Source organism: Bombyx mori, chromosome 9 (assembly GCF_030269925.1).
Source record: "Bombyx mori chromosome 9, ASM3026992v2".
Classification (NCBI taxonomy): domain Eukaryota; kingdom Metazoa; phylum Arthropoda; class Insecta; order Lepidoptera; family Bombycidae; genus Bombyx; species Bombyx mori.
Genome location: NC_085115.1, coordinates 15,366,163 through 15,378,697, shown reverse-complemented (window position 1 = coordinate 15,378,697; position 12,535 = coordinate 15,366,163). Strand labels below are relative to the sequence as shown.

General features: G+C 42.4%; 1 protein-coding gene and 1 long non-coding RNA gene across 3 annotated transcripts in view; one reads left to right on the top strand and one right to left on the bottom strand.

Moving 5' to 3' along the window:
• Positions 1-12,535, top strand: part of LOC134199408 (uncharacterized) — a 333,027-nt gene that overhangs the window by 274,619 nt on the left and 45,873 nt on the right. The gene's annotated exons all lie outside the window — the stretch shown is intronic.
• Positions 3,181-12,535, bottom strand: part of NimB (nimrod B) — a 660,573-nt gene continuing 651,218 nt past the window's right edge. Inside the window, 8 exon segments of one of the 2 annotated variants that reach the window (NM_001043414.1) lie at positions 3,184-3,346; positions 4,064-5,017; positions 5,834-5,915; positions 6,754-7,060; positions 7,623-7,671; positions 8,139-8,231; positions 9,494-9,626; positions 10,229-10,270. In NM_001043414.1, the coding sequence (NP_001036879.1) occupies positions 3,214-3,346; positions 4,064-5,017; positions 5,834-5,915; positions 6,754-7,060; positions 7,623-7,671; positions 8,139-8,231; positions 9,494-9,621 (1,746 nt within the window). In that variant the 5' untranslated portion in view covers positions 9,622-9,626; positions 10,229-10,270 and the 3' untranslated portion in view covers positions 3,184-3,213. 2 annotated transcript variants of the gene reach the window in all.

Here is a 12,535-nt window from a genome sequence, read left to right as displayed (position 1 = left end):
TTACTGGTGGTAGGACCTCTTGTGAGTCCGCACGGGTAGGTACCACCGCCCTGCCTATTTCTGCCGTCAAGGAGTAATGCGTTTCAGTTTGAAGGGTGAGTTAGCCGTTGTAACTTGTACCTTGTATACTGGGACCTTAGAACTTATATCTCAAGGTGGATGGCGCATTTACGTTGTAGATGTCTGTGGGCTCCAGTAACCACTTAACACCAGGTGGGCTGTGAGCTCGTCCGCCCATCTAAGCAACAAAAAAAAAAAAAAAAAAGCAGACGAGCATGAAGCCTGGTTGAATTTAGCGCACTATTCCGTTTCAGTTTCAAATTTTTGGATATTACACCCTACCTGAATATTTCCAGCCATGGCGAGAGTTTTGTTGTAGGGTTGTCAGAGTAATGAGTTCACGACCGTAGTCATCGTGGCCTAAAGGATAAGACGTCCGGTGCAATCGTATCAAGCGATGCATCGGTATTTGAATCCCGCAGGCAGGTACAAATTTTTCTAATGAAATACGCATTTGACAATTGTTCACGATTGTCTTCCGCGGTGAAGGAATAACATCGTGTAATAAAAATCAAACCCGCTAAATTACAGTTTGCGTAATTACTGGTGGTAAATCTTGTGAGCCCGCACGGGTAGATACCACCACCCTGCCTAATTCTGCCATGAAGCCAGTAATGCGTTTCGGTTTAAGGGGTGGGGCAGCCGTTGTACTGTAAAAACTGAGAGCTAAGAACTCATGTCTCGAAATGGGTGGCGTCATTTACGTCGCAGGTGTCTATGGGCTCCGGTAACCACTTAATACCAGATGGACCGTGAGACCGTCCACCCGTCTAAGCAACAAAAAAAAGACACAGTTAAGGTTTTGTAGATACCGCAGATCATAGACTTCATAGCGTGACTGCCGCCACTCACTCATTCACTCACTTTCTTCACCTTGGATTTAAATTGTGGACGACAAAGGGAAGATCTTCTAGCAGGTGGTGATACTGCTCGTTAGACCGACGGTCTGAATGTTGTTCGGAGCTTGTATATATAGGTATAATAGGTTGGGGAAAAGTTTCTTCACATTTTTTAAGAAAATTCACAACATTTTTTAATATAGATTATTTACATTTAACTAAAGTATGTAGGTACCATTTTGTTCGATAGCTTTTTGCCATCTTGTAGGTAGGGACATGATCCCATTGCTACAGAAATTTTGGGGCTTCTGATCAAAATACCGCGACAATTGGTTTTGGCAGTCCTCTCGTGATGTTAACCTGACACTGCCTAAAGAATTCTGGAGAGACCGAAACAGGTGGAAATCTAAAGGGGCAAGTCAGGACTATACGGCAGATGCATTAACACCTCCCAGTCAAGCTCTCTTAACTTTTGTTGCGCTGGTTAAAGATGTGTGAGGTCTAGCGTTATCATGATGAACAACCACACCCCTTCTTTTGATTAATTCCGGCTGCTTTCTCTCAACTTCTTGCTTTAATCTCATCAGTTGTTCGCAGTAGAGTTCAGAATCGATGATCCTGCCTGGTGGTAACAGCCCATTATGAATAAAGCCCTTCCAATCCCACCACACACACAGCATCACCTTGTTGCGAGTTAACCTGGGTTTCGCCACAGTCTGTGAAGCCTGACCGGCCTTTGACTACGACGTTTTTCACACGTTCTTGTCGTACGTGATCCACTTTTAATCACCAGTTAACAGCTTCTTCAAAAATGGTTCGGTTTCATTACGTCGTAATAAAGAATCACAAATGAGTCCACGGTTCATTAGGTTTCTTTCAGTGAGCTCGTGAGGTACCCAAATATCGAGCTTTTTTGTGTACCCAGTTTTTTTCAAGTGTGCAAAAACTGTTTTGTGGTCAATTCCCAGTTTTTCAGCTACGTCGTAACTACTGATATGCCGATCTTGCTCTACTTTTTCAAAAATGACATCTATTTTATCCGTAATAGGGCGACGTGCATCTTTGACATGAAAATTTCCGGATTGAAAACGCTTAAACCAAATTTGTGCTACTCTCACAGACACTGCACTATGTCCATAAACATTGCATTTTTTTTTCGCGGCTTGCGTTGCGTTTTTATCTTTTTTGTAATAATATTTTAAAATGTATCGAATTTCTTCATTAGATTCACTCATGTTGACAGTACGAAAAATAAATAAAAATCACACATTATCCTAATTTGAATTTGGAATTATTTTCTTTAAAATTTAAACTTTTAATTATACTAAAACCAGCCAGATACAAATAATATAGCCAAAGAGATTTTGTTACAAGTTCATACATACTATAATGCAAAAATACTTTTTCCCCAACCTATTTTAAACAAGCTTATCTTGAAAAATATATTAAGTGTATAATCTATGCTTGAAAATGTCGTAAGCGAGTTTCAAGCATCTGTCAAATAAATATATTGTGTTCTGTAATGGCTACCGCCACAAAATCTACGTTTCTCAATTGTGTAGTAATTATGCAAATTACAATATTTGCGAGTTTTACTTTTGATGCATGGTTCTTATTCTTTCAATTTGGAGGCCACTCGCGAACGTCATCTAAGTACATGTTTCATTACGTGAATTAGAACGTGACGCGGAATGTAAACTCACTCACATCGGTCACATTGCTATATATGAGTACATCGGTCATCTTATCCTTTAAGCCACGGCGCGGCGGCGATTCCAATACACTTTGAGTATTCTTTATTGCACAATAAAATATATTAATACTGCAAATTAGGAAAATACCATTCAAAGGAAAGTATCGTTTCTAGAATGGGCGGTTTTATCGCTAAAATATATGACTTACAAGCAACCGTTCTCAATTTTTATTTTATTTTTTTGCTTAGATGGGTGGACGAGCTCACGGCCCACTTGGTGTTAAGTGGTTACCGGAGCCCATAGACAACTACAACGTAAATGCCGCCACCTACCTCGAGGCATGAGTTCTTAGGTCTCCGTTTTTTCAGTACAAAGGCTGCCCCACCCTTTAAACCGAAACGCATTACTGATTTACGGCAGAAATAGACAGGATGGTGGTACCTACCCGTGCGGACTCACAAGAGGTCCTATCACCAGTAAAATAAATGAAATAGAGAAAATTCTCACTGTCATTCTATTCTCAAATAGAGAAATTCTGAAAAGGATAAACAAAAAAAACTTAAAATGCGGTTAAAACACAACACCTATAATATTAATTAGTATATTATTTATTGTACATCTCATCTGATTTTCTTGACGCATACAGATCTGCCCTTGACGCTAGTGTCCTTTTTATAGCCCATGTTACAGATGCACAGGTTTGGTGCCGAGCAGACACCATTAGGACACCCTCCGGCACAGTGAGGTATGCACCTGTACATAAAAACTGCATGGAAACTTTGATGCAAAAACCGTATACTTAAACTTTCATGCTTTTTAGCTTAACAAATAGGTAATATTATTTAACGGACTCAACATTATTGAGAGGTGCGTGATCACGGGCAGACTGAAGAATGTCGTTAGGAAGTTTTTGGGTGTTGGAGCTCTCGATGGATCGTCCCGACAATGTGCACTTAAAGTTATTTAGGACACTTCGAGGAAGAATCCTTTTTTATTAAACTAAATACTGAGTGGAACCCAGTAGGCAAATGTATTAGCTCCCAAAATCCTACCATCAATCTTCAGTCTATGCATGATCATGGCGCTTACAAGAGCGCCGAAATATCGGTAACAAATTAAAACTAAAACCCGTTACAAGAATCCGAAAAACAATTTTAATGGTAACGTTATGGTTAATGGTTAACGGCCGTCTGGTGTAGTGGTAAGTGACATGGTCACTACACAAGGGGGTCGCGGGTTCGAATCCCGCCAAGGGAAGATATTTGTATGATAAATATAAATGTCTTTTCCAGGGTTATGGATGTCTATTAAATATATGTATGTGTATAATAAAAATCTTACATTTATATCCGTTATCTGGTACCTGTAACACAAGTTCTTTACGAACTTATCACGGGACCAGTTAACGTGGCGTGATTGTTAGTAAATATTTATTTATTATTTATTTATTTTAATATTTAGATGCCTTACCTAAATCCACTGGGGTCCATACTATCAGTGACATATCCAGTGTTGCAGGAGCATCTGTTGCCTTCGACACAGACTCCGTTCAGACAAGGCTGAGAGCATACAGGCGCCTGAGGATTTGACCCGTCATAATTGTTATAATAGCCCGCATGTAAGGAATCTGTGCTTGGTGTTGGTTGCTGCCCATAGTATCCGGAGTTGGATTGATTGGGCTGAAAATATCCTGGTTGAGGATACGACGGTTGGTAAAGCGGATACGGATAGTAGCCTTGATGGGGAGGGAAGCCACCTTGACCAGGTACAGTGCGATTGGATAAGTCCAGGAAGCCGTTTTGCGTGTGGTTACCGTTTGCGGGTATTTGTCCAGGAAACCAAGGCTGAAGTGGAGAAGGATAAGGATAAACGTTTTGATTAGGATAGTGAGGTGGCATTTGAGTTTGATTAAACTGTTGTGTTGGATAAATGGGCTGTTGGCCCGGGCTCGGTAATGGTCCTGGATATGGTGGTTGATATGGTGATGGATTGGAATCAAAGTAATTATTTTTCCAATGTGGGTGTAGAGTGCTATTCAATAAGGTGTAGTTTGGCTGATTGGAATGCGGGTTTTGCTGCCAAGGATATTGAGGCTGGTTGGGTAGAGGATACTGAGGCTGTTGCCCTGGATAGCTATTGTTCAATTGTTGCAACGAATAAGAAGGATATAAACTAGTGTTGTGTAAAGGACCATTTAGTTGATTATCAGAAACTGGTTGGCTGCTTCCGTATGAGGGACCGACAACATAATTCGGCTGTTGGGTGGGAAGAGGACCTTGTGCGATCCCTGGACGATTGTAAAAAGTGGAACTATGATATCCTGGATAATTAGATGTAGGGATTTGGGTGTTTTGTCCCGGCAACGGAATTCTGGTAGGGCCTGAGCACACATTTGGAGCAACACAAGCATCGGGCGCGCAATCGCTGAAAAAAAAGTAAATGAACATTGCATATATCTAATCTTTTGAAAATTTGTAAGTATGCAATTAACCGAGGCGGATTATCCATAAGGCAAACTAGGCACGTGCCTAGGGGCTCAGAATTTTGAAATAAATAAAGAAAATAACATATTGACGATTATGCTGATCTATAATCTAAATCTATTTTTTTTCCCTACCTATGCTGATAGCCTTGAGAGGCTATTTCAGCTTCGCCCTAACGTTTGTAGGTGAGCTCACGGGGCTCAACCGGAGAGTTGCTAACACTGACCCTAGCAAGAGCAGTGCTTTGCAGAATCTACCACCGGATCGGAAACGCGACCCACTGAGAAGATCCGGCGAGAAACTCTGTGGGCTGTGTCTATGGGGTGACTCTATAATAGATTATATTCCACAAGCATCGATATACTCGTATTATGCAATATTGAGTGTTTGTTTCGTCGTCGCGTCGTTCTCGCGCGCGTCGCGATACATTAAGGCCTATTTCCTAGAGCAAAGAGGAATCATGAATTTCGATGTTCGTTCTGTCGTCCCTCTTGATTTCTTCACAGTTATAACGTCATATTACATTCGCGCATTAGCGTAAGTACAAGGGTCCTGGTCTACTAAAGTCTAGGGTTTGATGATACAACGTCATCGTAATTGCAAAAACAACTAGTTAAAATTTATAGTATTATGATGGCCATTTATGGCCGGAACAGGGGCGCCGATAAAGTGATTGCCTAGGGCGCTCTGGACCTTTAATCCGCCACTAGCAATTAAGAATGGTTTTCAAAAGATATTTAATTAGTTAAATACGTACCGACATTGTGGACTGCACGATCCATCGTGTGTTGCCTGATAACCAGGTGCGCAGTCGCATCGGTTTGGTGAAGTGCAATTACCTAATTACAATAAATACAAAAAAAAATGTACGGCAAAGATCTTAAGTTTTTTTTTTATTGCGTTTGGAGGAAGACGAGCATGCGGCCCCACCTGATGGTAAGTGGTCACTGTCACTCATTGACGTCAGCAATGCCAGGGGCAGAGCCAAGCCGCTGCTTACCAGAAGCTTAAGTGTTCGATTAGTAGGGGACATCGGTAGCTGTTCAGTTTAATTTTCGTGCTTATTATTCGGTTAAAATTATGAAATTCCGGCCTCGGAATGAGCTCCCTTCCACGCTGTTTCTGAAGCGCTATGATACGTCATTCTTCACGAGGCTAACGGAGAGTACTCGATGGTAGGCAGCGGCTTGGCTCTGCACCTGGCATTGCTGACGTCCATGAGCGACAGTAACCACTTACCATCAAGTGGGCCGTATGCCTGTCTGCTTCCTCCTCCTCCTCCTTCAGTCGATCGCTCATTGCTGAGCATCGTGATGCGACCTTTTTTTGTAATATGTAACAACTTATGTCGGTCAGTGGCACAGTGAAGTGCGCGGCTCAATCTCGTATCCAGACGCTCGGACACTTGGTCACTCCATCTTTTTTAGCTCCGACATCTGGATCGTCTTCCATCCACTTTACCATCACTATGAGTTTCACCAGGTTGTCAGAGGGCTTTCTTGCTATATGACCAAAATATTGGAGCATATAGGCATATGGTGGATAGCCTCTGATCAACTTTTAGCTCGTTGAGGATGGAAGCGTTCGTCCGCAAAACCGTCCAAGGGATGCGCGACATGCACCGCCAGCATCACAACTCAACAAAGGCAATTAACAAAAAAATAAAGTACAACTCACCGACACCGGCGCAGTTGTTACTGCAAGCTGGCACACAGTATTTACGTCCGTAGTCTAGTTTAAAGCCATCCCTGCAGACGCACTCTCGACCGGAGCAGTGGCCATTTTGACATCCAATCGGGCATGTAGCGATGCAGAAGCCGCCGGCGTTCTTGACGTGGTCAGGGAAGCACGTGCAGATTTCAGGCGCTGTGCACAATGCGTTGACGCATCCTTTGCTGCAGTGCGGCTCGCAAATGTTAGGGTTGTAGATGTTCCTCACGTAGCCATTGCAGCAAGAACGAATGACGCTGAGATCGGGCCGGGACTGAAATTATTGTTTTATTTGGATTAGCTTTAAACTCTGTTCAAATACTTTGTGGCTCGCCGCGGTACGCATACTATCTATCTATATATATAAAAATTAATTGCTGTTCGTTAGTCTCGCTAAAACTCGAGAACGGCTGGACCAATTTGGCTAATTTTGGTCTTGAAATATTTGTGTAAGTCCAGAGAAGGTTTAAAAGGTAGATAAATAGGAAAATGCTCGGAATTCAATAAAAACTTACAATTTTGTTTTTCCTTTGATGCGTCCCCCGTTGGACGGATTTCTTTTGTTTGTCTTAAATTTATTGTATACAAAAGTTTAGGTCTTTTATTTATCCATTAAGGCACTACGAAGTCTGCCGGGTCAGCTAGTACTAATATATAAATCTACAGTGGTTTTTACGGATATTCCGTTATAACTACTGAACCATGCATCAGATTCTGTTACATACATACGTCAGAAGCTAATAAAAGCGTATTAAAAATAAAGCCTTAAGATACTGGTCCTAAAAGTAATAACGTTTCTAATATAGGCACTCTCTGTACGTCCGAACTGTACTCACTCCGTTTCCTTTAGGTATCTGCTTCTGATCCTCGACAAGTTGAGCTGTACTGGAACAAAAATATATATTTGCTGTAGTAACTGTAGTATTTCTCTTGGTTTTCGCCAGCCGCAGACATAATTAAGCCTGCTTCTGTAATTTGATCTGGCCTTTTTGAATTGTCATTAAATTATTTCCGACTTTACGCGAATACTGACCAAAATAGCTGTGAAGTATTTTTTTATGTTTTTTTTTATTTTTTTATTGCTTCGATGGGTGGACGATCTCACAGCCCACCTGGTGTTAAGTGGTTACTGGAGCCCATAGACATCTACAACGTAAATGCGCCACCCATCTTAAGATATAAGTTCTAAGTAAGTTCCAACGGCTAGTATAGTTCAGCTCAGTATAGTTACAACTTCTGCCCCGCTCTTCAAACCGAAACGCATTACTGCTTCACGGCAGAAGTAGGCAGGGTGGTGGTACCTACCCGTGTGGACTAATAAGACGTCCTTCCACCTGTAAAAAAATACTTACGGTACTTCGATATAACATACTCCGATATCGCTCATGGTATTAACCGTATGGTTTTGCGATAGAAAACCATGGCTGGTGTTGTTCCCGTAAAATCTGCAACGGAAAACAAACTTTTGACGTGACAACGTCTTACAATTCGATGGAGCCGGCTGCACGCACGAAGAAACATGACTCATTGAGGCGTTCCATTTAATGTTTGAAGTGCAAGCGAGATCGCGCAACGAGCGACAAAGAGGCACAATCGGCCTCCGCGTTCGGGAGCGTTCGACATCTGTCTCTCTCCTACTTGAGTGAGCGATGCATCCGCGTGGACAGCTGCTATACAATAATACATTTACATGTTTTCGTCAAGTATGAAGTTCAGTGAAAAGTGAATGTGGTGTCAATTGTCTATACAAAATATCTATCAAACAAATAAAATAAAAAAAATCTTTTGAAAAATGAAACCATTCCATCAGTGTTTACTTATGACGTTGTCCGAACCGACTTTACAGACAACCGATTTTTTTTTTGTCAGAGCAAAGAATAACTTTTTGGCTTAAGTTGGCAGATAATTTTACAGAGAAGCAAGATATATACAAATAGACCTTAGACAAACAGAGACAGGCAAGTTTCAATAAAATAGATGGCGGGGTTACAGAGGGCCAATGTCAAATAGTCCTTGAAGAGCTAAAAAACATAATTAATGGATCAAGTGTCTGATTTATACGAATTTGTCGTGGCCTAAAGGATGAGACGCCCGGAGTATTAGTATAGTACCAAACGATGCGCTTATGTCGGTGTTCAAATCGCGTGATGTAATAAAAATAAAGTCTTAACCTTTTGTGTAAGTTTTTCAATGATACTAACGTACCTAATAATGTACACGATGAAGGAATAACGCCGTGTCGTAAAAAACATACCCGCAAAATTGATAAATTTGCGGAACCAGGTAGGCAGCGGCTTGAATCTGCTCCTGGCTTTGCTGACGTCCATGGGCGACGGTAACCACTCACCATCAGGTGGCCGTGTGCTCGTCTGCCTACAAGGGCAATAAAAACCACAGTTGCTATCATGGGCACGCACGGGTATCAATCACCCTGCCCACTTCTGCCGGAACGGAACTACGGTTTGAAGAATAGGCTAACTGTAATACAGTTCGATTGTGACCTCGACCTTATGGAATGTGGTGGAAGGTTGGATTTTCATGGGCTCTAATAACTTAACGCTAAGCAGGCCTTGACCTCCTTCATCCGTCAGTGCACTAAATTCCATTATCACCTCCAGCGCATTCAGATGATATGGGTATTGGAGCCCGGGGGGGGGGTGTTATGTGATAATATTATAAATATTTACTAAATCACAAAAATACAAACTTGGCGATGTTCTCATTGGTGTTATCTTGGAAGCCGCGACCTCCGTAGCCACCTTTGACCCCCGACTTCGCGTACTGACCGCCGGTGGATACCAGCAAGAGCCCGAGCACATATATTATAATCAACATTGTTCCTGAAATAGTTAAGAGCAGATTTTGCTTTTGAAGACTCTATTTGCTCGACGTGGAAATCTAACTTATGACCCTCGACGTAACAGCCAGGGCTGCTAACCAAACCACCACAGAAATATGAAGTCGAATTTTCAATTGTTATGTACAGCGGGGGTCCCATCCATCCAACCGAGCCATATGTGGGGTTCGCGGCACAAATAGGCAGTGGTGGTACTTACCTAATATGTTGTCAGCTCATATATCTTATAAACAATGGAAAAATGGTGGTAGGACCTCTTGTGAGTCCGCACCGATAGGTATATACCTGCCTATTTCTGCCGTGAAGCAGTAAAGCGTTTGATTGGGGCAGCCGTTGTTACTATACTGTGACCTTAGAACTTATATCTCAAGGTAGGTGGCGGCATTTACGTGTCTACGGGCTCCGGTAACTACTTAACACCAGGTGGGCCGCGAGCTCGTCCACACATCTAAGCAATAAATAAAAAAAAGAAACGATAGTGTCATGCTTAAGGAAAGTCTTGATATAATACTAAAGTTCTAAGAAGCGATATTATCTTTGATAAACACTCATCATAACAAGTATGACATAATGCACGCTACTTACCCGAGCTGTGTATCAGGGTCAAGGCGACCTCTCGTTACAAACGCCGACACTACACTGGCTTTGTGCTTCACGAAATATATATGCGACAAACAGTGCTGTCTTTTGTAATCAGGACACAGCGCAAACACATTGGTTCTGTATACGTATATAAATAAATATGTGGGATGGTAGGGCAAAATCTTGTGGATGTCAACTCTAAAATCTTAATTTAAAAAAAAACACTGGTAAAATCGTAATGAGACGATGTCTTTTTGGCGGGACCGCGGGGAGTGAAGTTGCGCGATTTGTTTTATTTTGTCTATTTAGTGTTTCTTAAGGTTTAAATGTGTAATAACGATGGTTTATTAACTGTTTAGTATCTGTGAAAGCGCACAAATGTGGGAATTTAAAACAAAGCCGCTGGACGTAACTTCTCGGGATCCTCCAAAAAGTCCACCGAAAAAGTCTCAGTAAATGACCACTATTTATTTTACTGAGATTAAATTTCATTCCTTATCATCTCATAATTTCACTTCATACCATCATATATATAAATTGATATACATAAAAGATAAGGCTGTATTGTATGGCACCTTCGCCTTTCCAGTTGGAAAAATAAAACTACTACTACTACTCAATCGATGACTCATATTGACATTAATTTATTTTTATTGCCTAGATTGGTGGACGAGTTCACAGCCCATCTGGTGTTAAGTGGTTACTGGAGCCCATAGACATCTACAACGTAAATGCGCCACCCACCTTGAGATATGAGTTCTAAGGTCTCAAGTATAGTTACAACGGCTACCCCACTCTTCAAAACGAAACGCATTACTACTTCACAGGAGAAACAGGCAGGATGGTGGTACCTACCGGTGTGAGAACGCTGGGGAATCCATTGACGGATATCCAGTCGAGGGGGGTCAGGGATCGGGTTATGTCGGAATCCGGCACCTCCTGAGAGGAAGAAGGAGAGAAGAGAAGGACCGAGGTTCTCCACTTCCCCCAATTTCTCACAGGAAACTAACTACGCCCTGAAAAAGGCGCGCGAGGCACTTGCTCCGCAGAACCGACTACCGACTAAGCCCCATCGAGCTCCACCACACCGACTACACGAAAGTTACGGTACCGCAGTGCGCGCCGGAAGTCCCGCCTTCGCCGGTACCCGTTCTAATGATAAGACGGGATCTCATCCCCGGGAAAATCCCGAAGGACGTCGTCTCGGGAGACACATCGTTAGCGGTGCACAGGACCTACCTTGCACCGCTTCACCACCGGACCAACAGTCGAGTGCCGGGCGCCCCCGCACCTGGCAGTCGATAGTCCTTAGGGGGCTGAGCGGTGGCTTCTCGCCCGCGCCGTCCACCCCGCCTTCTGCGCTAAGGAGCCGAAGAGGGATCCCATTCCCTTTCGCGCTCCTCAGCCTCACGAAATGCCATGACCAAGTCGCAGAACCCGGCCATGGCTTTCCACGAACTCCAGTCCTCCACCATACGGGCGACGAAAGCCCACAAAGAGAGGTCCTGCCCTAGCATCGCGACGAGGTTTCGCCGCGGGTGCTTCCACCGTGGGCACGCTTCTAGCGCATGCTGAGCGTCATCCCGCACTGGTGGCAGCCCGGATGTCAAAAAACGCCCTACCACAAGTATTTGCGCAAATTTTAATTTCAGTGGTACTCGGGGACTGTCACCCTAAAGCTATTGCATAGCATTTTTTATACACTTATACAATTATAATTAGAAAATATTATTTTAATATTAAACAATGATAAAATAAGACCACGCTATATTTATAAACATTAACAAAAGCAAAACATTAACTGTCCCCTTCACACTCATAAGCTGGACCACGCGAGAGAAAGATGGAGTGGGGGGTGTTAAGTTTTATTTTCGCTACGGAATTTCTTGATTCGATCGCCGTGCTCAAAGCTCGCGGTAAAAGCTATACAATAGGTTAAAAAAAACTCACTATATAGTATAAACAGAAAAATCGCATACATAATTTTTTTTGGTTTTTCAAGATTATTTAAATATAGACTGAACCACAATTGGCGTCAACAACTGTGACCTTAGGTTATCATAATGTTAAGAATATGTGGAAATGTTATTTAAATATGGACCATTTTGAGAAGGATGCATCTTCGAAACACCACAATATCTCAGACACGTGAGCGAATTATTTTCTGATCTCGACCTGTCTTGTCTGGGAGTCCATAAGGATTTTCGGAGTTTTTCAATTCCTACGCTAGAACCCTAACTATTTACGAGAGAGAATGTAGCCGAAACCATAATTACGAGTATACTTAGTCTGGCCATAAGTACTGTTACA